The sequence below is a fragment of the Onychostruthus taczanowskii genome, unplaced genomic scaffold (genome assembly GCF_017590055.1).
Source record: "Onychostruthus taczanowskii isolate IOZ18803 unplaced genomic scaffold, ASM1759005v1 scaffold35, whole genome shotgun sequence".
Classification (NCBI taxonomy): domain Eukaryota; kingdom Metazoa; phylum Chordata; class Aves; order Passeriformes; family Passeridae; genus Onychostruthus; species Onychostruthus taczanowskii.
Window position 1 is genome coordinate 7,924,607 of NW_024500905.1, and position 27,698 is coordinate 7,952,304.

General features: G+C 40.8%; 1 protein-coding gene across 1 annotated transcript; it reads left to right on the top strand.

Annotated features, from left to right (window-relative positions):
- Positions 1–7,736: 7,736 nt before the first annotated feature.
- DBX2 (developing brain homeobox 2) lies at positions 7,737–27,698 on the top strand. The gene is made up of 4 exons (XM_041411308.1): positions 7,737–8,192; positions 20,027–20,122; positions 24,645–24,832; positions 27,233–27,698. The coding sequence occupies exons 1-4, from the start codon at positions 7,859–7,861 to the stop codon at positions 27,554–27,556; spliced, it is 942 nt and encodes a 313-aa protein (XP_041267242.1). The 5' UTR covers positions 7,737–7,858; the 3' UTR covers positions 27,557–27,698.

A 27,698-nucleotide genomic window follows, 5' to 3' on the forward strand; every position in this document is an offset into this window, starting at 1 on the left:
TTTGTACTACTCCTGATATGTCACAAGAGTGAAAAAAAATCCAAACTAGGAGAATGAAATTTCCAAATAAAGTCTTGTATAACTGAAGCATTCCATGTGTGGTTTCTGCAGGAAGAAGCATAGTTAAAAAAGTTTAGTCACATCCATATATCTAGCTTTCAACATGTGTTAAAATCACGCACAAAAGTCAGGGTGCATGCTGCAGTAAGATTTTGCACACATCTGCAACATAATTTGACAGGGAATCAATTTCTTTTCACACTTCAGTATTTCACTTCTGTGTATTTTTTTGCAACTTGCTGAGCTTTAATGCCAAGCCAGATTTGACAGAAATTACTTCAGTCATCTGAAACTGAGCTGTTGAAGCTTTTTATGGAACTGGATTGAAAGAATGCTAATTCCATCTGCGTTTGTTCAGAATGATGGTGGCTCCTAAGCACAGCAGTTTCCTGGTGAATGGTTAAGTTCAGTTGGGAGTGCTTTGAAATTCTTTAGCTAAATCTAGATTTCTCAAAAGCCTGACTAACCTGGCAAAGTTTATATTGCTTTCAGGATGTCAGGACTGTAAAAAAAGAAACAGCGGGAGATAGGAAGAGAAGTAAGTGTCAAGGCAAACTGCCTCCTCAGAAATTAGAATGGCAACAACAGGGTGCCCCAAATCTTCTAATGTTGTGGGCTGGATGCCAGTTTTTTTTTTGCTCCTTCCTCATAAGGCAGCTGTGGCTTGCAAGGATTGGGAAGCTTGCAAATGGCTTGTATGGGCAGCTACAGAGGAAGCCAGTACCCAACATAAGCCCACCCAGGCTCTCTTTGAGGCTGCCCCTTTGCTGCTGCATGCAGAGCAAGAGAGCAGTGTAGTTTCCTACTCTGTTTTCTGAACATGGACTATGTTCCCCAATGCACAGAAAATATTTACAAGACAAATGGAGAAAATACTGAGCTGTGACAGGAGTCAAGCCTGGCCAGATTGCAAAAATCTAATTTTCCTCTCCTTTAACATCCTTTCTTTTCCTTGAAATAGACCAAAAGTTTCCCCAGGCCACCCGTGGTACACCCAATCTTAATGTGGTGCAGGTAACACTCATATACCAAAAGACTGCACAGTGCAAGTAACCACAACATTTTTTGGTGCCTGCTATGCTTAAGAAGTCAGCTTATAATGGGTTCATGCCCCACATCAGGCAGGTGTCATAACTTTTATTTAAACTGTGTCCTAAGCTTCATGGTAAACAAAGCAGCAGGTGTAAGCCAGAATACTTTGGGGATGGTACAAGAATGTAGAAATTAAACACATAGTCAAATCCCTCCTGCACAGCTGGAGTCTTGCTCCTAGTTTGCTGAGTGCTATTTCTACCATTGCTGTTCTGAGGTATCTCTGAGTTGGAGCTAACCTAAGTGGTTTGCATCCAGGTTAGCTAACCTGACTGAGTTACTTTCTTGGACCAGGACACCCCTGAAATGATCATCACCAAAACGTCAAGGGAGCATTTTTGAATGGGGAAACTTAGAGCAAAACCTGCCTAAAAGTCTGCAGCAGCTCTGCAGTGATGATATAACCCAGGCCCACATTGCCAAACTTTGTAATACATTGAAGAACATACTTTGAAGTCTGCTGTCTAATATGCTCAGGTTAGACAAAACAGTGTGAGACAATTATCTCCAAGAGTGTGGAAAATCCATCTACCTTGGAAAATGGCAGATAGCTATGTTATTACAAATACGTTTTAATGTGTAAGTCCAAAGCATTTCTTGCCAGAGAAATTCAGGATCAATCTCAAAAAATGCCTTGATAGGATTAATGTATAATTCCTTTGGCTAGAATATGTCACTCCAAAGCTTACAAGCAGAAATGTAGAGTACATGGTATTATTTTTATTGGAAAAGCAAAGTTGGAAATCATTAATGAGTTCAAATAGTTGTTTCCAAAGTGTCATACACAGAGTCCAGTAAAATTATGACTGGCTAGAGCTGCCTTTAGCACATCTAAGCAAAGACAGCCTTAGAAAAGACCTGTATTTAATTACCTCATCTTTGTCTCCTGCAAGTGTGCATCTGTTTCTACATCAAGATCTTTGTTCTTGGCTTTATAGAAGCTATATGGCTTCCATAAAGTTTGAGCATCTCAGGCTGCCAGAGAGGAACATTGTGTGGATGCATGGAGGCAGATGGCTCACACCACGTCAAGTCTTCACGACAGAAATGGCAGATGTGCAGAAGTTTTTGCATATCTGATTTTAATAGAAGGTAAAGGGCATTTAAATTACTAATTTCTCTTCTTAAATCAATTTATGCACTTTATCCGTGCTGATTGGAGGTGTCTTTGGGAAAACTTGTAGTCAAGAAAAACAGAATGTGAATTTGCCCTGGGCTAGGTAGGATGTTCCCCATATTTACATGCTTCTTTTGAATTACAAAGCTTTTTAGCTGCTACTGTCACAAGGTCCTGGAAAATACATCTTCTCCTGAGATACCTATGCTACCAGTTTCCAACACAGCTTATGCAGTAAAATAAAGGAGCCTCTCCATTATCTTTTGTATGCCTTGAAATAATGTCATTGAATCACAGAATCATTTAGGCTGCAAAAAGAGCTATAAGATCAATGAGTTCAACTATTAACCCAGCACTGCCCACTTCACCACTAAACCATGCCCCTAAGCACTATATCTGCATGTCTTTTAGATACCTCCAGGGTTGGTTGACTTAACCACTTCCCTGGGCATCCTGTTACAATGCTCAACAACCCTTCCACTGAAATTTTTTTTTCTAATATCCAATCGAAACCTCCCCTGGCACAACTTCAGGCCAATTTTTCTTGTCCTATTGCTTGTTACTTGGAAGAAGAGACTGACCCAGACCTTGCTACAACCTCCTTTCGGGCAGTTGGAGAGAGTGATAAGGTCTCCTCTGAGCCTTCTCTCCAGGATAAACAACCCCAGCTCTCTCAGTCACTTGTCAGAAGAACTGAGTTTCAGCTTCTTCACCAGCTGTGTTGCCCTTCTCTGGATCTGCTCCAGCACCTCAATGTCCTTGTTGTAGTGAGGGGCCCACAACTGGACACAGCACTTGAGGTGTGGCCTCATCAGTGCCAAGTACAGAGGGACAATCACAGCCCTGGCCCTACTGGTTACACTCTTGCTGATACTGGCCAGGATGCCACTGGCCTTGTTGGCCACCTGGGCACACTGCTGGCTCATGTTTATCAGGATGTTCAACAGCACCCCAGGTCCTTTTCTGTCAGGCAGCTTCCCAGCTACACTTCCGCCAAGCGTGTAGCGCTGCATGTGCTTGTTGTGACTCTAAAGCAAGACTCAGCACTTTGTGCCTCGTTCAGCTTCATACAATTGACTTTGCCCCATCAATGCAACCCTGTCCAGGCCCCTTTGCAGAGCCTTCTTGCCTTCCACCAGACCAAGACTTCCACCCAACTCCGTGTCACCTGGAATATGACTGAGGGTACACTCAATTTCCTTGTACAGATCATTGATAAAGATATTATACTGAGCCCAGGGACACCCCCCACTCCCCCATGTGACTGGCCACCAGTTGGCCTCCATTAAACATCCCTCTCTGGGCCCAACCATCCAGCCAACATTTTACCCTGTAAACAGTGCACCTGTCCAAGCCACGAGCAGCTCACCACCTTTGGGTGGATCCCATACAGCCCCAGAGACTTGGGTCTGTCTAAGTGGTGTAGCAGGTCACGGACCATTTCCCCTTGGAGTATGAGGGCTTCATTCTGCTCCCTGCCCATCTCCCAGGTCAGGGGGCTGGGTTCTCAGAGAACAGCTGGTCTTACTACTAAAGACTGAGGCAAAAAAGGCATTGAGTACCTCAGTCTTTTCCTCATTCTCTGTTACTGTGTTGCCCCTCCCATTCAACAAAGGATGGAGAGCCTCCATGGCTCTTCCTTCATTTGTCACACAGGTATTTATTGAAACAGTTTTATTGTCTTTTATGGAGTAGCCAGGTTAACTCCTAGCTGGGTTTTGGTCCTTCCAATTTCCTCCCTGCAATACCTCATGAGGTCCTCGTAGTGCTGCTGAGCTGCCTGGCCATTCTTCCAAAGGTAATCAACTCTCCTTTTTTTCCTGAGTTCCAGATAAAGCTCTCCATTCAGCCATCCCAGTATTTCAGCACATGAGGACAGCCTGCTTCAGTGTCTTTGTAAGTCCCTTCTTGAGGAATATCCAGCTTTCCTGGAATACTTTGCCCTTCAGGACTGCCTCCCAAGGGACTCTAGCAACGAAGCTCCTGAAAAGGACGAAGCCTGCCAAGGCTTTGGGAGTCCAAGACAGCAATTCTGTTGAGCCCCCTCCTTAGTTTTCCAAGAATATAAACCTCTTATCACTTAATGGCTGCTGTGCCCAAGACTGCTGCTGTCCATTACCTCACCTACAGTCCTCTTCTGTTCACAAACAGCAGGTCCAGCAGGGCAGCTTCCCCAGCTGGCACACTCACCAGCTGTGTGGGGAAGTTACCTTCCACACAGTCCAGGAACCTCCTTGACTGTTTCCTCTAAGCTGTTTTGCATTTCCAGCAGACATCTGATAAGCTGGAGTCCACCATGAGGACAAAGGCCAGAGATGGGGATTTACTAGAGTGCAGACCTAAATGTTAGCTGTTCAAACCTAAAAAAAAAAAAAAAGAAAAAAAGAAAGAAAAAAAAAAGAAAAAAAAAGAGCTTGCAGAAGAATAATATGTATGTAAATCTGGCAAAAAAAATGTAGATGCTGTTAATATGCATGCTTGCCATTAAGCATCAGGAAATTTCCATCAAGGATGGAAATGCTATCTGAGAAAGGGCAGAGCTGATGTAGAAGAAGGATCGCCAGGAAGACTTTGATGTAGTTGCACAGATCTTGTGCTTGGTATGTTACATAAATTGTCTACCCTGTCAGTAAGACTGTCCTCTGAGTAGGGAAGGCTTAACTGAGTACTGAGAATTTAATGTATGTTTCATGTATCCCATTTTTAAAGTTTTGCAACCTGAGAAGTGTATCTTCATGATTTCCAAACACCTGATACAAGCCAAAATACCCAGTGAAGGCAAACTTTCTTCTCCTTTAGTCTGATTAAGGTAAATTAGTAAATTGACAAAATCCAAATGCAGAGCAAGTACTTTCCAAGTTTGCATAATCAAATGAAAAGAAGTAAGAGCTACTAATCATGTGAATGTCATATCTACATTCTGAAAGTATCTGGATAATACACATCCAAAAACTTTTCACATCCATGGCTAAGGATCTACTTGTCATGCAATTCCGGGCTGCATTCACCAGAAAGGATCTGGATTTTAGGGATGCCACTTGTTTTACTCTCAAATCATTCCATACTCCAGATCTGAACAGGGAATTTATATTTTCTTGTGCTGTGCTCTCCAGCTTTTGACAGGTAACAACTCTTGGGCCTGATTGTACTCAATTATCACATGCCCAGAGGACAGACAGAATTTGGTAGCTACTGCTCAGCAGAGCTGCAGATGTATGTCCCAGAGACCAATGCTCAGAGGTTGCCCTGGTTTAATGAGTTCATTTCACTATTCTACTCTACCACCCTGGCTTAACATCACACAACCAGTTTGAGGTCTCCACTGGGAATCTCTTGAAAAATAGTATTTCCTTCTTATTTAAAACCTGAGTCCTGTGATTTGGTGGGTTTTTAGTACAGCTATGACAGGAGAGTCAGATCATGTGCGAGAGATGCCACTGATAGATGAAAATCAGAAAGAAGAAAGAGACTGCTTAAACACACATTGTAAGGCATGAGTTAAACCCTGGAACTAGAGATGCAACCTGACATGAATTGTTAACTCATCATGATCACTGCCTTCCATGGAGTCAAATACCACATGTGTTGATGAACCTTGTGGGTCCCTTCCAATTCAGAAGTGTGTTGTGTTATATTTCTGTGTGTAGTGCTTATAGTTCCTAGAAACATGAAACCTGCTAATCATACTTTACCAAACTACAAAGCTGAGATTAACATATTAGTAGCCCTCTGGCATCAAACGTAGCCTTGGAGGAAACCAAAAACCAAGTCTATCTTTGAAGGTTACAGTCTCTGACAACCATCATTTCCCTGGTGAACACCTTTTATTCATGCAGCACAGCTGGATGGACTAACTGCACATCCCAAGTGTTGAATTATGGTTTTCAGTGTCTCGGCCCCTTGGGAATTCTCTGAGAATTTGATCAGTGAAATGAGAGACAAAATAAATCCTTAAGTGTGAATAAATTTATGAGGGGTTTGGAAAGGCATCTACTTGCAATGCTCAGAAGCCAGTGCCCTCCTGACTTGTTTCTTTCCCTCAGAAACATAATTTCTGCACCTTATACTACAACAATGCACAGTAGCTTCAGATGTAGTCAGGGATTCAACAGCCTGGATTCTGTCCATTCTGCAGCAAGAAGCAAGAGTCTCAAAATACTCACGAGTAAGATACTTGCATTAATATCTCTTGATGAAGGCCTTCAGATTTGTAAATACAAGCGCTCAAGCTGTGGAAATTGTTTAGGCTGAGAACACTTATGAGAATACATCAGGGCAAAACCATCAGACTCATCTTGGACTTCTTCCTGCTCACAGCCACTGCTGTAAGACAAAAGGTCAAGCTACATCGGTCTCTGGCATGAAGCAGCCTTATCAACTCTTAGGCTTCCATTCACCATATTTTAGTACCAATGGAATTAAGCGCCAAAACTCCAGCAGGGCCAACCTACCCAAAGATGTAAAGGAAAGATTCGGACATGTGAGCATCTAATTTATATTCCCCAAGGTATTACTTAGTACCACAGCAGTTAAGACATCTTTCCCATTTCTCATCCAAGGGCACAGATGATTCCACCAGTCCAGCTGGTTTTAGCTTTGAACCACCCTGGTGTCCAAGGGTTATGCTCTGCTGCTATACAAAAATAAGGGATGCACCTCCTCCAGAGGATTCTGCAGGGAATATCCTCAAGATTAGACTGGCAAACAGCTGCTTTGAAATAAAAGGATTTCTCTGCAAAACAGGAAGATGCTTTCAGGACTTTGGAACAGCATTCAATTTTAACGTTCTGCATGCATGTTTGAACTGCAAAATGAGACATCTTTGCCATATTACGTGATTTGTAAGCAAATAAAGAAGAATACATGCCAGGAAGTAGAAATGGACTAAGCAATTCCGGACAAAGAATGTTTATGCCCACACAAAGCTTTGTCCAACATCTCGAGAAAAACATGATTAACAGTACTGGGCTGATCTTAATCAGATTTATTAAGACAAATGTTGAAAATCCAGCGTGCAAGTTGTGTGTGGGTAACTAAAGAAGAAGAAGAAGAAAAAAGGCCAGATAAAAATGCCCAGAGGGAGTGAGCTAATGACTATCTTCCCATTACCTCATGGGATCATTAGGTCGACATGATCTCTCCGCGGCCAGCACCGGAGCCACTTCCCCGCCGGGACGGAGGCCAGCGGCCTTTCCCTTCCCCTGCCATCCCCTCGCACAGGTACACCCTCAGCGGGAGACCCGACCCGCCGCCATGTCGGGGCGGGCACGGCGGGACAGCCACCTCGGCTCGCCGCCCTGCCCCCTCCCCGGGGGGCTGCTGGGCAAGGCGGCATTGTTGGCCGCGTCCATCACTCCTCGTCCCCGGCTGACATAATGAATGCGCTTGGACACACCTTCCAGCCCGGCGGAGAGGCGCCGCGTCTCCACGGACAGCTTCACCGAGCCCTCCGCTCCGCTCCCCACAGCCCTCGGGGAGGCGCCCCGCCAGCCCGCCCGGCCCCATAGCCCGGCGCCCCGTGCCAGCCCAGTGAGGGGCCGCGGCGGCCGGGCCGGGCTGGGCAGGGCGAGGAGGGTAGAAACTCTCGCTATGCTGCCCAGCGCCCTTTACTGGGACCTGGTGGGCTCCTCGGCTCTCCTCAACCTGCCGGCGGCGCCGGGCTTCGGCAACCTGGGCAAAAGTTTCCTCATCGAGAACTTGCTGCGGGCCGGGGCTCCGAGCCCTGCACAACTCCGTCCCCTCCCCGCCAACCCCGTGCCCCTCAAGCTGTGCCCCGCGGCGGAACAAATCAGCCCCTCAGGGGGTCCCTTCCCGGCAAGATGGGCTTTCCAAGTGCTTAACCCCTCGGCGGCGGACGGCGGCCGCCCGCCAGCGCGGGCCGCGGCGGCGGAGAGAGGCGGCATCTTCCCGCCGGCAGCCACAGGTGAGCGCCGGCCCCTCCCGCGTCCTGTCGCCGGGGAGACCGGACCGAGGGGCTTGCCGAGGGCTCGGCCCCGCGCTCCGCACGCCGAGACGGCGGCAGGAGAGGCGCGGCCGCCCCGAGGAGCTCGCAGGCGGCGGCGGGACGCCGAGCCCCGCTGGGTACCGTGCCGCCGGGGCTCCGGCCGAGGGTCTGGCCACGGGACGCCGAGGAGCGGGTGGTGCGGGCTTCCGAGTGCGGCCGGCCGGCCCACCTGTGGGTGCAGAGAGCGCGGCAGAGCGCCGTGGTAGCGGCGTCGGGTGCTGTTAAACGCCCCTAATCGCAGTTCTTTCAGGTCTAGACGTCCCACACCCTCAAGAGGTGGTAGAAGCTTCGCCGCCAACAGGCGCTCCGGGAAAGTCGGAAATTCCAAGTTTTGGGAGGAAGGCGAGCGGTCCCATCCTCCTGAGTAGCGATAGCTCGGGAGGCAGCAACCCATTTCTCTACACGCCCTGCCTTGCGGGATAGCAAGGCATGGAGGACCCGGCTCCTCCTGCCAAAAGGAAGATTAAGCCGTGTAGAACAGGCAATTTTTTGGAAGTTTTGACAAAACTAGGGACGGGGAAAAAATAAAAAAGTTTTAAAGAGGTGTAAAGGTGCGTTATCAGCCGTTCGGCCCGGTGTCACACTGAGAGCCAGCGCCCTGCCGGGCAGTGGGGACCAGCTCGCGGGCGCCGGGGGCCCGCAGGAATCTGTGCCATGGAATTGGAAAAAAACAGGTTTACAAAACACGTTCAGTTTCTTGAATGCGCCGATTTTCCTATAAATACATTTTGTCTGGGTACGAGAAACATATTTTGAGAAGTGCGTACTTCTGTTAGTCATGGAACTGATTGTAGTCAATTAATTAAATTTGGTATTAGACTCACTATCTATATCGTATTTTGCTTTTCTGTTAGAATGCATAAATTATTCAAATATTATGCGGTATTTTAAGAATTTTTATTTATGATCATGCAGTTTTAAATGCATTTAAAATGAAAATCAGACAAGCAGAATTGTATTTATTGAATTAATTCTTTGAGATGTGAAACCAGAGGGCTTGTTTTGAAAACAGAAGTAATTGTTTTCTTTTCAAACATAATTGTATTTCAATTGGATCCTGCAAATTGTTCTTCAAAATCCAAAGCAGTGTTTGATCCTTTAGCATTATGTACTTTAAAGATTGCCAGGAGAGAGTCAAAGTGTACATTAAAGTTTCTGAATGTTGCTGACCTCTCAGGTAAGTGTTACCTTAAGCATATCAGTTACTTAAACGTGTTTAACTGTAGGCTAGGCCAGGGAAAAGGACAAGTATCATCTTCCTGCAATTCGATGAATATTATCCCTGCCTGCCCTTTGCCCTTACCCTGAAAAAAAGTTCTAGAGAAAATGCTATATTTATTTGTGGAAAGAGAGATAGCAGATGCCCCAGCACTCTTATTTGCTAGAGGTAAAGGTATTTTGTTGGGTTTTATTTGTTGTTGTTAGTTTGTTTGTCTGGGTTTTTGTTTGTTTGTTTAAAAAAGCTATGGGTAAATTGCTACAGAAGTTCCTGAATGTCAGGTTTTACAAATGCTTGTTTCCAGGATTATTTCTTCTTTTGATCAACCCATAGCAATTGTTGTGATTTTAGTGTGTTAAGTCTGTCTAGTGATTTGGAGTCCAGTCCTGTGCTGCTTCTGATTCCACAGCTCTCACAGATCTTGGCAAGAGCACCAGGCTCTTGGATTTGAGCAGGGAGAAATACTAGTGTTTCCTCATTCATTGTGCCCCTAGAAGAAAATTCTCCTGTGACTGTACACTTGCAACAGTGACTTTTATAGTCTAACAGGGATCTGTTGATTCTGATCTCACTTGTATGTCTTAAAGTGATGAGGACGCTTAGTTGTCTCCACATTCATAAATTTGAATTAGATTGGAACTGTCTTGCTGAGCCAGTTTGTGGTTTCTAAGGAGTCTCTCTTCTCTAGTGTAGGCGTATACTGAGGAAACTGTTCAGACCAGACACTGCATTTGTGAGTAGGGCTGGGGTGGTCAGGCTATGTGTAATGTTTCTTGTTTATACAGTGATAGGGCAAAGAAGCATTTTGGCAGAACAAAAATTTTAGCCTTCGGGGACTAATGAAGATATTTTAACTAAGGAATTTGTGCTAGGTAGGGTTTTTTAGTTTACTGATTTTTTTTAAATAATAATAAGCTCATATTTGGAACCCTCAAATCACATGCCGTTTTGGAAAATCTTTCTCAAAGTCTTAAAAAAGATTATTGAAAATGATAAAGTAAGTTTTTTTCAAAAAATATTTCTGAACTAGCAAGTGCTTTATAGATCATGCAGGGACTAAAAGTTCCCTAATAAACTAGCTTGGCATAAGCCAAGCTTTCTTTTATTTTTTAATTAAAAAACAAAAAAAAAAAGGAAATTGAAAAAGTACCAGACTTTTTGGAAACAGTATATTACTCAAATTCTGTAGTGAGGTCACCAAAAGTTCTCAAAAAGAAGGAAGTGTAAAATCACACCAGGGACTTAACTGAATAAGCTGAACCTTTTTATATGTATCCTGGGTACCTACAAAGGGAAGACTTGAAGAAAGCACTCCATTTTAGGGTATCTTTTAACACTCCATAAAAGTGCTAAAGAATGTAAATCCTGTATTCTTTCTGTAAACTGGAAAGCACTTATCCATGGTGGCAAAGGAGACCAGGTGGGTTGGCATTCTTGAGCTGGGCTCTCTCATCATGGTAATTTTTCCTTTTGTAACTCCTCAGCAACTGAGTTGTATCAGCAAGTTTCCTTCCCATAATTTACAGGTTTCAAAGTGTTAGTTGGACTATTTCAAGTGCTTATCCGCATATGTGTTTTATGTATACAAAGTTATCCTGCAAAATTATCATGATTATCGTAATTATTATTATTATAAAAAACTGAACGAGAACTCAGGAAGTGTCACACCCTAAATATTAGATCTAACGAGCATGTTAGAAAGAAATATATTTGTTGTCTGTAAAAGTGTAAATAATCACTTTCCATCATTATATACATTTTGAAAAATTAAATGTAATCATTGTAGGTATTGCAAATTAGTTTGGTTTAATTTAAGAAGAACATGAGCAAAGAGCATGTTACATAAAACTTAGAAAAGAAAAGCAGAAGAAGCATTGCTGCTTTTTGATAAACTCATGAGCCTTTTGCAATGATATGCCAATTTATACTGGCTTGGGATTCCCACAGGCTTTCTTGCACTTCATCTGAAGCCCCTTTGCTCTGTGCTGTCCTCAATTTCTTCTTGCTAATCAGGGTTCTAGTCCCTTGACTCCAAGCCTATTGTTATCTTCTGGATAAATTAGAAGACTTGACAGTTTTCTTCAGTGTTTTTTGACACGTAAAAATTGGCCAGATGATGCTGAGATGCTGTGTGTTGTAACACAGGTGCTGTAAAGAGGTGCACTTCAAATATTTCCTCATGCCTTAGTTTCCAGAAGTGTTGGCTGTCACTAGAGCTGAGTGACCTCCTTGGCAAAGTGAAGTTACTCTGCTAGCTGAAATAATTTTTCTAAGTATCTCTGCTCTTAAGTAATTTTTCCTGGAGGAGGTTGACAGTAAGTACTTTACAGCGTGAATATGGTCATGTGGCAAGACTGTGACTTTCTGCTTTAATTGTGGCATTTTTGTAGATGAACAGAGAAGGGAGATTGAAAACTGCAGCAAAACAAACAGTGAGATAATTCCATTGTAAAACCTGCTGAGAAATTTATCTTAGGGGATTTTTGCCTAAAGCATCAGAATACAAGAGAGCAGAATGAAGGACGCCACATGTAACACAAAAGAAATCAGAAGAACTATATAATAAATATAAATTGGACTTAGAGTAAGCATGTGTGGATGTACTTGATACATATCCAGATACATTTGTGCTATAGATATGTCTTTTCTTTCTGTAACATTTGGGTACTTCACATTTTGATGCAGTTATCATCACATTGTGCCAGTGAGATAGGAGAGATTTCTATTGCGTAGACGGGAAGCTGGAGCAAAACCAAATGAGGTGGCTTACCTAAGATAATACAGAAAAGTGGTAGCATTGCAAGGAAATTAAACCAAGTCTTCTGCAGGCTAAGTCTCTGGAAAATGATGTAAATTTTTCCCTTCTCAGGTGATGATACCAAATCTATCTTGTAATACTTACTCGAATCAAACATATCTTATTCCCCATATTTAATAAAGTGTTTCGTGTATCTTTATAACAACCAGGAGACAATTAAATTACTGAAATTTAAATGATATTTTTTCTTTCCTTTTGGACCTCTTCTTAGTGAATTTGTGCTTATTAATTATTGATTTTAAGCCAATTGGCAGCCAGGGTGTGTCCTCAAGCGACATGTAACACTAGCTTTCAGTAAAATAAAAGACAGGAAAGAGTCCAGTGTTTTGTCTTGACTCATCTAACTCAGGCAACAAGTTGACTGACAAATCTTAGGATTTTCTTGTTTTGTTGGTGTTTTCTAGAGATGGAAAGCTTCTTTAAGGTGGGGAGATCTATTTGGCATCTTTTCTTATTCCCTGATTGCCAGGAGTACTGAGACACTAATTGTTTTGAAAGTTTGTCTTTGGAAGCAAAGGAGTTTTTGTAAGTGTTAGAAATCACAGACTAGCACGTTTCCTGTTTCCAGTTAACTTTGTGAGTCATTTAATAGAATTGGTCTGGAATGCCCAGCATATTTTAAGAATGGCTGCAGAATGGCTTTTAAAGGACAAACTGTTGTCCTCATTGTGAGGTTGCCAGAGCTAGACTAGTGCCAGCTACTCTCTGACCCAGCCGCTAGTCTGGCAGTCTGTGCTCAGTGAGGAGTATGAGCATTGGCTGGACACTGCTCCTTCCTCTGGCTACTCTCATGGTGCTGTCTTAGAAGGAAGAGGTTCCTGAGTTTGGTCCTTGGCATGATTTAGATACTACCAGAAGATCTCAGAGCTGCACTAGGAAGACAAGTGGTGGAGTTTGTAGAAAAGAAATTGACTGATTTGAAACAATACAATCAGTCATGCCTACAGTTACTGAATTAACTTCTGTAAAATGTATTTTGTACAGTAGAAAGAGCTGGTCTTCTGAAATCCTGTAGTATATTGCTCATGATTTTAGAAAACACATGACTGTGGTAAGGATTAATCTCATCAGGCAAACTCAGGTGCAGATTTCAGGTTTTATTGTACTGTGTCTTTATTATTTTCTGTTAAGAAATCATCCTAAATTTAGATAGGTGAGTTCTCTGCTTCCATTGCCCTCTGAAGGTGTTTTGCTTCTTTTATAAAGCAGCTCTACAAAATAACGCATGTTTTACATGGTACTTTTGTGGTCAGTCATGACCCCACAGTAGAAAGGGGAGTTTGTTTTTTTTCCAGTTGAAAACAACTGCAGGTATATAAAGCAGTAGGAGGCTGTTTCAAATGTCTGTTATGTAGACCCTGATATTTATAAAATTATACATCCAAATATTTTCAGAAACCTGGACTGTTTCTTTGAGGTGAGCTGTCACTTTGGAGAAGTGGCCTTTGCTTTGTGTTGAAAAGCTTATGAAAATTTTTCATAAGAGGCTGCTTTTGTCTGCAGTTGTAGCACATAATTCTCTTGAGGTATTCTGAATGTGTGTTGAGAATGTTACCTCCTTGTGACTATGTGAATATCTCAAGTTTCAACTTGAAAAAGTATTTCCTTGTACAAGTGTAAAAATACTAAACCCCTTTTGTTAAAAAAAGAAAAAAAAAGAAAAAAGAATTTGCTATTTATTTTTTATTCTAACACTGTTTATATTATCTTGGGACTTTTGTCTGTTTGGAGGTAGCAGTACTGCAACAAGTAAAGAGTGCTTCAGGTAAAAAATTTTGGCAAATCAGTGCATACCACAGGAATAAATGGTGCATTTTGGCCTCTTGTAAGATTTTGAATTAGTGCTGCAACAATGAAAAACCAGTGAAATGTCGACTTGCAGCAGCTGACCCGAATTTTGCCATGCTTGTGGAAATAATTTCTAAACAAATTGTAATATGAAAATCAAAGAAAATAACTAATGACTTCCTAGCTGAATTTTTACATGTTTAGAGTCTTTATGGCTGTACAGATGATAGTATTCTTTTGTTGTTACCTATGAGGGACAAGAAGAATGTCATGGTAATTCAGCTGTTTAATAAAAAGTAGGTGTCCTGTCTAAGCTGTAGTCAATGCAGAGAGATGCCTCCAGAGGATGAAACACCTTCTGTGTCTGTTTTAAGGTGATGAATTGTTATGTAGAGCTACTTACCTCTTCTCATTGACTGAACAGGAGGCCCAGACAAGGAACTTGGGCAAAACACTGAATTTTTAGACAGAGAACTGACAATGATGTCTGTTTTGACAAGAACTGGTAATCATAAAGTGCTGAGGCACACTAGTACATGGGCATCCTGAGGAAGGACAAAGTCAGAAAAAAAGCTGGTAAATCCACAGGTAGATTCCCACCTTCTCAATAGCAAGGCTGTGTAGGAGGCACGGAGAGGCTAAAAGCCACTTTTACTCCTGACATCAGGGTACCCATGGAGTCTTTGGCAAACATTGTGGAGTTTGGTTGTTGCTTTGGGTTGTAGAGGTGAGATCTGACCATGTATTGTCGCCAGCCTCAGGCTGGTGTATTTCCTCAGGTGGTGAAAATCATGTACAACAAATTACAACATAATAATTAGGCATGTGAACGATGCCTCTGAAAACTGACAGTGATTAATGTGGTTTCAGATAATCTGCAGTGTGATGCTCTTGGCCGTTACATTGCTGTAGATGTAAGTGATGATTATGGTGTTAGCATTTCAAGCCCATTTTTGGGGGCTGCTCTGCCAATTTTTGAAAGCCCCACAATGACCCAGCATAAATTCTTGCATCCATGTTTTGTGTAGGAATTAAAAATACATATATTTAGAACTTTAAAACCCTTTCTCTGAATGTTTGGCAGTTTTTAAAAACTGACCTGTGGATGCTGCTCTGCTTTACCCTTTTGAGTACCCTTTTTCCTTTGAGCATTCGTGTGGTTGCGTTTTACAGTAGTAAGTAGGAAGCAAATGGTAACTTTGGGAGTGCAGGACAGCCAGTTCTGAGGGGTCCTGCACCACAGGCTCTTGCAGTAAATTTTTCCAGTTCCATGTGATGGCAGTTGCTTTTGGGTGGGATATGGCAGTGGCTGCTGCTTTGTTCTCACAGTTGCAGGCTCCTCTTCAGCTGATTGAAATGCTTTGGGGTTGCACAACTGCTGCTGGAACATTGCACTTTAGACAGTAACTGCTAGGGAAAGAGCCATGACTCATCATGAGGTCCAGGGTTTGTGGTTCGGGAACAGAAATGAAGCTCAGCTGGATCACAAAGCTGGCAGAGCTACTGCTGGACTGTTTTCAGGGAGTTCTTCATGACATGAAACTTCCCTGCAGCTTTTCAAAAGCCTGCTTTAAACACTGCCAAGAACGGATGTAGGTAGGAAATTGCAGTTGTGCCCATGTTATGGGCACAAACCATCCAAGGTTCTCAGATGAAGTGTGATAATTTTACTGATAATATATTTTAAGTTTCCTGCAAGGGCTGGAACCTAGGCATCATGGTGGAAAGCAGTTCATGTGGACTTAGTAATGCTTGGCGAATTGAAGTGTACACGCAGCTTGAGGTTTCTCTGCTCCTGTTAGTTTTGTTAGCTGGCTCTAGGCAGTTTTCTGAATAATTTTTTGGAGGTGTTCCAGCTCTCTTCAGAGGTTGATACCACAGTTTTAGCAGTTATCTTTAAAATCCCCCAACAGACTAGCAGCATGTGCAGTGAAGGAGCCTGTATGCATAATACCAGAAGTTTGCCATCAGTTTCACTTTCCTTCAGTAGCCATTTTTCCTTCATCCCTTCCCACTTTCCTGATGGCTGATAGCCTACATTCTTTACTGAGTTATTTCACAATGCTAGAATTAGAGTAAACATTGTCCTTAATAATAAGCCATTTTCAAAATTGCATAACTGAGCTGGATTGTATTTAGGAACCTTAGTCTCAGAATGATGGACAGTTGGAAAGAAAACTTCTGATCCCATTGTGAGTATGACTTTTTATAATGGAAGGGCTTTTGAATTTAGAATATTTTCAGAGCAGTGTCTTTTAAAATATCTGCTTTCTGAGTTTTAGCACTAGATAAGCTTGAGGCATGTTTACATGTTTAGTATTATTTTATTGTCTGTAAAATTATTTCTATTCATAAAGGTAAATGTAGTGAACATTATTACTAGAATTTGCATACAGCACCAATGTCAAAAGTATTTGTTTTGTGAAAAAAACCCCAAACCCTAGGTATCTAATACTTTTATGTATATGATCCATGACATTTTCTTTTAAGGCATATAGTGCAGTTTTTGGAGTGCCAAAAGGCTCTTATATCATACTTTTATACTTTTCATGCATGTGTGAAGCTAAACCTGTAAAGACTGAGTTCTGTGAAACATTTAATTCCACACAGTCTCAGTTTTATGAAATGAAGATATAGAGCAAAAAAAGGCTTAAGTGTCCTGAATAAAAATTACTAGGATTTTGCCCTTGCTTTAAGTTCCTATACATCTTTAGGAGCAACAGCTGCCTTTTGGTTACTGTGTACCTCATTCTGGCCAAAAAATAACATAATTAATATTCTGACATTTCAACAATTTTCAGCCTTATGTGAACAGCAAAGAGTGTTTGCTTTAGGTCTCTTGATCAACAGATATTGATAGAGTTGCTGTTATGTATGTGAAAAAAAATAATAGGTAGTGCTTCCTCTATATTGTTCTCAAAACTGTATTATGTCATTTCTACAGGTACGATTTCAGTATAATTCTAGGTAATTTTAATTCTGTTAATGGAGTTTCATACAGGTAGTGGAAGCCATTTAATGTGATGAACTGTGTTGTTTTTATCAAAGATGAAAAATATACTTGGATATGTTATGTTGAAGCATTAACATTTTTCTGTATGTAGAACTCCCAAGAGAGAGTCGAGTATCCCTGTATTATGTCTTATTTTTTGTACTGATGTAACTGCAAAACTGCTGCACATTGGTTTGAGTGCAACAGCTTCAGTAGATGTAGGGATGTAGTTTCATGTACATAGTGTAGAATTCATATGTGCATCAGTACAGCTGCAGCACCTTAAAAAAGGTTATGAACTGGACATACATGTTTGCTATAGGTGTAGGGAGACATCATGGCAGGATCTAGACTAAATTTTGAGATGTGAGCTCAGGAACCTCTTCGTTCAAAGTTACATGAGGATTTCACCTGCATCTTACTTCTTAAGGAAATATTCTGCTTCAAATAGATATGCACCCTGCAGCAAAAAAAAGCAGCAATTGGTTGAAAGAATTAGGTAAAATGCTCAGGAAAGCCAGACTCATGATTTCCATCAACTTGAGCAGAATTAGGGTCAAGATCTCTTCTGTTTGCATCGTGGTACTGTGCTGCTGTATTAAATCATTGTCAGCAACTTCCATGGAAATATATTGCTTTTTTGAAGTTTGCTTAAGCAAAGAGTTTGCTTTAGTTTTTACTCTGATCCATCTTCAGACCTTTATGCTTGCAGCTTACTTGTTGAGAGATGTAGTGAATGGAGAAAACTGTCCTTTCTATTCCTGTTGTTACTTGCAGGAGCATGTTGTCTATCTGAATCAATAGCTTGTTCAATTCTAATTTATCCATGTGTCTTGTGCTTTTATCACACACCATTATGAACCCCACATTATCAAAACAGAGCAAGGAACTGGACAGAGTTAAGAAACCACAAGAGGGAATACCAAGGACGGGACAAAGTCTGACAAAAATTGCATGGCACGAATAAGGTGCTGGCGCAATGATTGGAGGGAATAGGACATTATGGCAGCCAGGGAATATCCAAGATATTTAAGAAGAAAGCAAAGGAATGGAGTGTGCCATCTTCTGTATTCTAAGTTATATTTTCAAAAGTGGAGGCTTTTACTTGACTGTAAGGGAAATTTGATAAAAGCACAAGGAATGAGCCTCCCAAGGAAGGGAGGAAAAGCTCCTTTTCCTGAGAGTCTGGGAATTCCAGAGGATAAAATATACTGTCAATGACAAGCTCTAATGTCCAGGAGTTTGCCTAATATTTATCTTCTACAGCTCCTGTGCTTCTTGAGTTATTCAGATCCTTTCCAGCTTACACACTTCACCAGTTGCATTGAAACCCTTTGGATACATGGGATAAGTAGTATTTGGCTGCACGTTCTTGACTATTTTAAGTTTCTAAGGATGTGGTTCCACATTTGGTGGTCTTATGTAGAAAAGAAGCTGTAGAATACTAATGCCTGGTGTAAATAATTCTTTTTTGTAAATGTTTTGCAAATATATGCCTCAAAACCAGGCAGTTAATTTATATTTCATTAGCAACTGAAAAATTTTGATGGAAAGCTGTACCAGCAAAATGCTTATCAATCAGCAATTGCAAGTTAATACTTTAAAAAATGTTTAGAGTTAGACTTTTACAGCAATAATTTTTTTGCTCTGGGATAACAGCAAATTTAAGGGTCAGAAAACTTATTTTGAGGTCCTAATAAATACTCAGAAACTTAATTTTGAATGATCTTTATTTTTAATTGCAATTGAAAAACATTTAAAAATTAGCAGCATAGCTTAGATACATTTATCTATTTACCTTTATTTCTGATTGTTGATTTCTTAATTTTTTTTTTTTTACCCAAGTGTGCAGTTACTTTTTTTTTAATTTAATGGGATTTTTTTCCTGGATATTTAGACAACTACAGTACAGGCTCTAGAGCCACTTATTTTCTGCCTAAACCAAAACAAGAAAGTGACATGGATGTTTTGATGCTGATCACATTTTACAAGTGTACAGTTCTAGCAATGATGTATCTTTTTCAAAACAAAAAAATGTTCCAGGTTTCATAGTTGACTAGTACCAGCAGAAATTGATAGGTAATTAAGATTAATGGAAAAGCCCATGAGACTTAAGGAAAAAAAAGTAAGAGATAAATAGATAATGAAGACCTTTCCATGATTTGGAAGCTCTTTTTAGCTATGAGAGACTTCAATTAAAAAAAAATCCATTAAAAATTTACCAAATTTTACCTAATTTACCAAATTTACCAAAATTTACCTACTTCTGTCTGTTGACTTCACAGATTTTTTTTTTGTTGTTGTATCAAGCAGAGCCTTCAGCAAGTAGTTTATTTAAATTTAGAGCACTTGTCCAGCAAGACTAAGTTGACAGTCAGAATAACAGAATCAGGCCCTGTAGTACGTGCCTGTAGAGCTCAGCTGTTTCATCTCATGGCATTTTATAAATTTTATTCCTAAAGGTTTCTTGTTGAGGACATTATTGGTTTGAGTGCTGTTAACAGCATTGGAGTACCAGCTGATTTTTTTTTGTAAATTGGCATGCTTACTAGAGTTATTTTAAATAACTTTCAGATTCATTATAGTCATTATTTCAATGACATATTATTGAAGCAATGTGTTCAATGCCAATATTTAGGAAAACCCCCATAATTACAGCAATTACAGAAGAAAATTTCTAGTCTGCAGAGCTTCACTGTTATAAATATAGGGAGAGTTTTGCATATTATACCTAAACTACACATGTAAAATAACCTTGCTAAATTAAAGAGCAATTACTTGGTTTATCATTGTTTGCCTTAAAAATATCACCATGTTGAAAAAAGGAAAAAGAACTTGTGGGGCAGGACTTTACACACTGACTTTTTGGAGGACTGTTGTTATGAATATCACCTAAGCTCAATGGATAATCAATTAGATCTATGCTTTCTTTGCAGCTCTTTCCAAACACTTTTTTCTCCGAGCCCCGCCATTCTACTCAGCATGCTGCGGTGGGTCCTGTCAGCACCCTGCATCCCCCACTGCTTTTCCAAGTAAGTTTTTATGCTTCATCAGTAATGCTTGAGTTATTCTGTAAACCAAAGCAGCAGGATTTAATGTGTTCTGGAAAACTAATTGGTGATGCAATGGCAGCGGCTAATTCCTTAGTAAAATCACAGCAATTCTATTCAGAGTGTTTCCAAAGATTTATCAAACTTAAGTACACTGAGCAATTGTGAGAGGTTTCTAATGGCATTGAGACACCCAGACAGAGCTAACCTAGGAAAGTGCCTTGTTTTCAGTTTGCTAGAAACAATTCTTTAAAATCAGTAACTCTTTTAAAAATCAGTGTCAATAAACATTTGCAAATAAGAAAAGAGCTGGAGGATCGTAAAATGCGTGCTGCATTTTAATGTTTGTTAGGGGTAAATTATGACTCAGGAAGCTTTAGAATTATTTAAATACAACAATCATTCTTTTTGTAGCAGTCAAATGTGTGCACATGTTTAATTTTGTTTCTCTTCTTTAATCATAATGTAAAATATTGAAGAAGTATGTTGAAGAGAATTTTGACCAGTGTTCACTATCCATTTAGGATTAAGAATCCATTTAATCCAAAACTAAATTTAACCTTGATTGGGAAGATTGCATGCCATAGTTTAAGAATGGACAGTCATGATTTTGTGCTTATGGCTCAGGAATTAAAACAGAAGGAGCATTTCCTCTTTCTTCAAAACAGGAAAAAAAACCCCACAAATTGCTTGTCAAATCCAAATGAAAATTGGAGCTTATGCGTGCTCTGGGATATACATTTTATCACAGTTGCATTCAAGCCATTCCTGACTAAAGTGCATGCTTTTTATTAATGTTTCAGAAGGGCAGTTGCTAAGTTGAATGATTCTTGACAAGTGAGGCAGCAAATGCTGGCAGTTTAATGAGCTGCAAGTTTCTGAGCACCTCTTTAGGGGGCTGACACTTTCCCACAGAGCGTTTTACATGGCCTTGGCTCTCCCACAATGGCTGACAGCACCATGACCAATCACCACTTTCACTTTACTCATCCACACGCGACCTCACCACAATTTTTCACTGTGCAGATGAACTTTAGGAACCATTTCACATTGAAAAGGCCTGGGCAAGGGTCAGTTGCCCTTTTGTATGGCCATAAAGCAATACTCTATGTGCCAGTCTTTTCTCCTGTCTCACATTCCAAGAGATTTTCTGGACACCATTTAAAGCACTTGACTGAAAAATAAAGCAGTGAATGAAACTGACTTTTATAGACTCATTCTAGCTCATCTTCCCATATAACCCTGTCTACCTGAAAAGGGATTTAGTGGATGAGCTGAGTGTATACAGGGACTTGCTGAATACATCGGCCCATTATCAACTGTGGGGATTGTTTATTAACCAGGACTGATACACTACTATTTTGGAAGTGACCTATTAATTGTCCATTTAACTAGAATGTATTGAATTCTAATGAAAAAATGGAAACCATGACTAAAGCTTTTACTTGCTCCTTCAAGGTGGTCTCTGCCATGAAGGCAAATGAAGATTGTTCCACAGATTAAGAGGACATTTATCACTATATATTAGGATACAAAGGAAAGACTTAACAAAAATCAAATCAGTAACATAGGAAATAGTTGGTCCCATTTGTGTCAGCAGAACACTAAACCTACTGCATGTTCAGAGTGACGAGCTGCAAACTGACATATTTAATTTTGCTGGAATTGTTGAAATGTATAAATGACTGCCTATCCTGATGCACTGAAAACTCCCGTAATCAGCTGACTGAAATTTAGTTTTTCTGTAACAGTTGGAGTGCATTTTAGAGTATGGCTTATCTAAAAAAATATTCTCTAGGCTACTCGGTTGGTGGTAGGTTTTAGATTTTTTGCTCCATAGGCTGTTAATGCTTTTGAGCATTCTGCTCATCATTAAATTTTGTTCAGTTAATCTTTTAAAATCCATCACATACTGTGCCTTAGTGTGCAAAGATGCCTCACTATTAGTCTAATATAGGTGTTAACCTGGACCCTACATACTGCCTGTACAGGAATTAATTGGTGCGTTGAGGCTCCAGCAGGAGGTTGTTTCCTTGCTGATTGACTGTTAACAACCAGCCAGGCAAGACAAATTTTAAGGGGTCACATAATTTGGCGTCCTCTGTCCTTGGCTGACAACTCCATTGTGGAACGGAGGCCGGGAGGCAAGGACCAGCCCTGTTACGCCTCTTCCCTTGCTGGTGTCTCTCATCCCACAGTGGGAATGAGAGAAGGTACCAGTTCTGCTGCTGGTTCAGACTGTACCTTCCAGTAAACCTGAGAATGGCTGACAATTCGGCAGAAACTACTCAGAGGCTGCCTGGAAAAAGGTACTTAAATTCACTAAGTTTGAGAAGAAAGAGAGAAAACATGCTTGAGGAAGGAAGGCTCCCAGCTTGCTCCCAGTTTTGTAGGTGTGATTGGAGCATGCAGTGGGGGTTATGAAGATACTCTGCAGTCTCCAGAGAAATATCATCCTGGCTTGCCCTTCCATTGTGATATTTTGACTTTTGTTCTGCAAAATCTTTTGCAGATTGTTTGTTTTGGTGTGGATGAAGTCTGACTGTGTATCACAGTGTAATAAATATCAGGACATTAACCAGCAGGTTATGATTTTGTACCTGGTCTTAAATATAATTTTGAGAATTGAAGTACATCTGTATGAATTAAGGATTATTTATACTGTAACATTGCAAATCATAATAATTATTTTTACCACATGCCATTATGAGTGACAGATAAAAAGATCTTGATTTCTTGACATGAAAATTTCAAGTAAAGAATTGACAGAATGCAATGGCTCCTAAATTAAGACTACCCCGTTTCACAGGAGTAGTCTTATTTTAGGGAGTAATCATTGTACACTTGCTCAGCTTCTGATGCTCTGCTTTACTGATCAGGGCTGGAAGCAGGATGCAGGGGCAGTGTAAGTAATATCAATATCATATGTTACCAGTAACACATGGCTACAAAAGTATTTAGTCAACTTTGCAGGACATACAGATATACACTTCAGTTTCTCATCATTATACTACAATATCCTCAGTATATGTGTGTTGGTTTTTCTATGGGTGTTTAAAGATACATATACCCATGTGTATATATGTATAATATACAGAAGTTGAAATGTGGTGTAGCCCCAAGAACAGTTTGTGGAAGCTGCATCTGGATTTCATTAGTATTTTCAAGAGCACTATCTCAATTGAAAAAATGTATTTAATTTACCCTCCCCACCCCATTACAGATGACTAGAATAGATAGACTTCTACATAAAAAAAATGTTTAGTATTTTAGAAAATTTGCTATTCAGGGAGAATTTGCTTTTGGCTTTGATATGAAAATGGTCAGATCCTTTGTAGGAATTGAGCAGCAGCACACCTTTGCAGCTGCCTTAACTATAAGCTGGGGCGGCAATCTAGGCCCATGGACCTGAGAAGGTAGACAGCAGGAGGGCAACTTGCATCTGAATTGCCACTCCTACAGCAAGATTGTAGGCGTCAGTGGCTGTACAGCCATGGCACAGGTTTCTGAGCCAAAGTGCAGCTGTTTCCTAGCCTGCTTGCATCTCCCTAATTATCACATGCCATGCTTGATGATGGGCCCTATTCAAATGATCCCTGCTCCTGCTTCCTGAGTATTTGAGGAAGCTGGGTGCACTGGAAGCATGTGAAGCCTCACCAAGGACTGCTTCTCATACACCATATCTTTCTGCTGGAGAGGGAGCATGGGAAAGCACTATGGCTTTAGCTTTTATTGGGTGTGAGTGAGGAGCACGAGAGACTTATCCTGGGGTTTCTGTGCTCTTTGTGTGAACACTTCTTCACTGCAGCTCTGTCCCCCAGCTTTCAGGCTGTTTTCCAGGGTAGGGCTCCCTCTAGGCGTGCATTAAGGGGATGTGATTGGATTCACTGAAAGCTGCCCTCCGAGGACTTGCTATGAGATGTCAAAGGATTAGAAACCAGGTTGAAAGAAGTAAGTCCAAGTACTCGCCAAATCCTCTAATATAGGAATTTCTGTAGTTTCCAGAATAACTAAGTGAATGACCATGGATTTAAAAAAAAAAAAAAAAAAAAAAAAAAGGAAAGCCTACTTAGTTTCTTTGAATCACTATTGAATAACTATTACAGACCACTTTTATCTCATTTTACATTCCACACAAGGAGTAAATAAGCTCATAGGAAAACGTGTTGCAGTTTACTTAGTGGTGATGACCGGCAAAGAAAAATGAAGTTCCCCCCGACTGTATTTGAATTTTGCAGTAGCATGGGCTCTATCCTAATATTCCTCTATGAACTTATCTGATTTTCTTTGTACCATGTCAGGGGGAGACTCTTGAGTGCTGTCAACACCTCTAGATTCAAGTGAGGATTTAATCCTTAATGAACATGACTGAAGCATTACAACACACTGTAACACCAACAAATTAAAAGTGGGACAAGAGTCTGCAAACACTATAATGAACAGCACTTAATATTTCTCTGATATGTGCTAGATGTTTTGGGAAATTCTCATCTATTTCCAATAGGGGAGGAGAGTGTGCTGCCTCTTCTGACCCAGGAGTCTAACTCCAAATCCCGGAGAGGCATATTAAGAAGAGCTGTCTTTTCTGAAGACCAGAGGAAAGCTTTGGAGAAAATGTTCCAGAAGCAGAAGTATATTAGTAAAACAGACAGGAAGAAACTGGCCCTTAACCTGGGTCTAAAGGAGTCTCAGGTAAGAAATGTACTTTTGAGGAGAAATCTTTAAAATGGCTTTGAAGGAGGAAAATTGAACAGTGCAGGAGCAGCCCTGAGCTCTTGTATCTGCAAAGACCTCAGTAAATCAATGGCAGTTTAAACCAGGGAATACTTGAACAGTTTCCTGGTTTATTTCCTGTATGTACACATTCAAAAATTGATGGCTCCATTTTCACACCAAGAAACATGACCTCTGCATTTCATTTCCAACTAGCTTTTTTTTTGCTGTCCAACAGAGCCCTCTTGGAAGCTTTGGGATAGGGAATTAATGCTCCATCCCACTGCTCTAACGGCAGTGGAAAAAACATGAGAACATAGATCATTCTTTCATTCCACTGAGCACTCTTTGCACTCACAGGTGAACAACCAGGGACAAGGCAGTCAACAGCACTTCCTCTGCAACTGTTCTGCCCAAAGAGACAGGCAACCATTCCTATGGAGAGACACTTGACTGCACAAAGAGATTTTCAGAGCTGAGAGATACCATAAGAAGAAAAATTTTGCAGGGTGACCTGCTAAAACACTCCCACTTTATTTGCCAATTCCCATTTCATGGGATTTTTTGCATGAGCCTGCGTTGGTCTACTGCAGGATTTTAGAGTTTAGCTGAGGGTCTGATGTCTCCAGGGAGCTGTTCCGGCTGAACTGCTACATTAATAGTAGTGCTGAGCAGCAGTAGCCCAATCTGGAATCTTTGGGCCCTCACCTATCTGCAGATAAAAAACAAAGGAAAAATGCCTGGCTTGAAGAGCACATAATCTGAAAGAAACTGTGGGAAAAAAAAAGTTTGTGAGGGCATGTAACAGCAGAAAATGAACATGGTATTTGCTGACAGGTAGGATTCTGAAGGTGCTGGAGTAGATGCAGCCCTCTAGATTGCAGCTGAAATACTGAGAGGTGACAGTACAGTTTTGTTCCTTTGAATGCAGTAGGAGTGAAAGTGCCTCAGATACATGTGCAGAAGCTCTCTGGGGAACAGAAAAGCCTGGGAGTGGTGATGACAGCTCTTGTCATCTCTATCTCGTAGATTTTAAGAACTTGAAAAGGCTCTCAGCAATTTGATCTAACTTTGCAGTTGGCTCTAGTTTGCACAGGAGGTTAGATCTGGTGGTCTGTGGTGGTTCCTTGCAAACTGATGACTCTGACACTGTTGCAAGCACTGTAACAATAAACACAAAAACAAGCAGAGTGTGGTGTTTCTCAGTGTGATGTACAGAACTGTAATCTCTGCAGGAAAACTGTTTCAGTGGAAATGTGCAATTGCATTCACCAGTGTGCTGCCTAAAAAATTTCCCAAAATGTAGTCAAATTCCTAGTATTACAGTTATTTCCTCGAGATTATTTTCTGTGTTCATGTTATTCAAGAGGGCTTGGGTGTGTAAAAAATAATGTAACGATACATAGATAACCACTACCACTAAAAGAATATAATTTCATGATACTGACAGACCAGATGATATTCGTCTCTTTTATTCCCCTCATGAAAGGAAGAGAAGTTGCTGTGAAGGCTACTTCTACAATTTTCTGACCAGTTGTGCTGGAGGAACAGTACCTGTCATCTCAAACAATGATTCTCAAACCTTTGAAACCACAGCCTTCATATCTTGTCTTCATATCTTCAGACCTAAATGTAAATGCTTAAGGGAAAAGAGAACACAGTCTGAATAATTTGATTGTTCACCTTCACCTTTCTTCTCTTAATGTAAAACCAGTTCCTGGTTGTATATTCCCCCAACCTTTCCCTAGCATTTTATAAATGCCTTTCAATGCTTGTGTTAAAATTGCAACTCAAAGTTTTTGAAAAGTTGATTTTGTCTCAAAATCACATGGGTTGTATGCAACTCCTGGAAAACTGTAGTCAGGCAGACAAAATGTCTCTAAATCCTCAATCCCATCTCCGATGTCACAACACACTTTTCGGAGCTGTATGGCCAAGCTGATTTTAGCTATGTTTGTGAAAGGGACATTCATGCTTCTTACAGCCTCTGCTTAATAGAGGCCCTCACACCACCAATAATATCACTTAGTTTTCTTAATGATGATACTAATTTTCTCTGGGAATTCTCTTCTGTCAAGGATGTTGCTTGTAGGAAACTCTTCTATCCCTAGCTATTGGGCTGTCCATTTTCCAGTCTAAGCTAAGTAATCATCTACTGTGATGGTGAAAGTCAAGGAGAATATTTGTTCCAGGTGTAGTAAATAGTGATGGGAAAATCCTCGGATAATGTCGGTCAGCTGGCTTCACTAGTTCTCTGCTGTAACAACAAATAAGGAAGGAATGTGAAACTAAGAGGATGGAAAGGAAAAAAAAACACTTGTTAGGGCAAAGTTATTTAAAGCAAATAATAATAATAAACTCTCATTAACTTGCAAACAGGTGAAAATCTGGTTTCAGAATCGAAGGATGAAATGGCGAAACTCCAAAGAAAAAGAAGTGCTTTCTAACAGGTGCCTCCAAGAAGAAGGTCTTCAGGAGAACTACCTCTCACGATCCACCATGAATTTTACCTCCCCATGCCCATCTGTGTGGGAAATGTCTGAAGAGCGGGCAAGTCCAAGGTGGAGGGAGAATTCTCCAGGAAATCCTGAAAGACTGAATACTACACAACCACCTCCAAGAGCAAATTCACTGCAGAGCCCGCTCCATTTGTATCCTGACCAAGACACGGCAAACAAGGCATCATCAAGTGTAAGGGAGTAGGGGCAGTTTGTAAAAGGAGTGGGAGAATGCAGGCTTCAAATGAGCAGTCTTTTAAGATTAACAATATTTGAACATTGTAAAGCTAACTAGTTTATGCTTCAAAAATATGCTAAAGTCTAACACCATTAAAATTACAAACAAC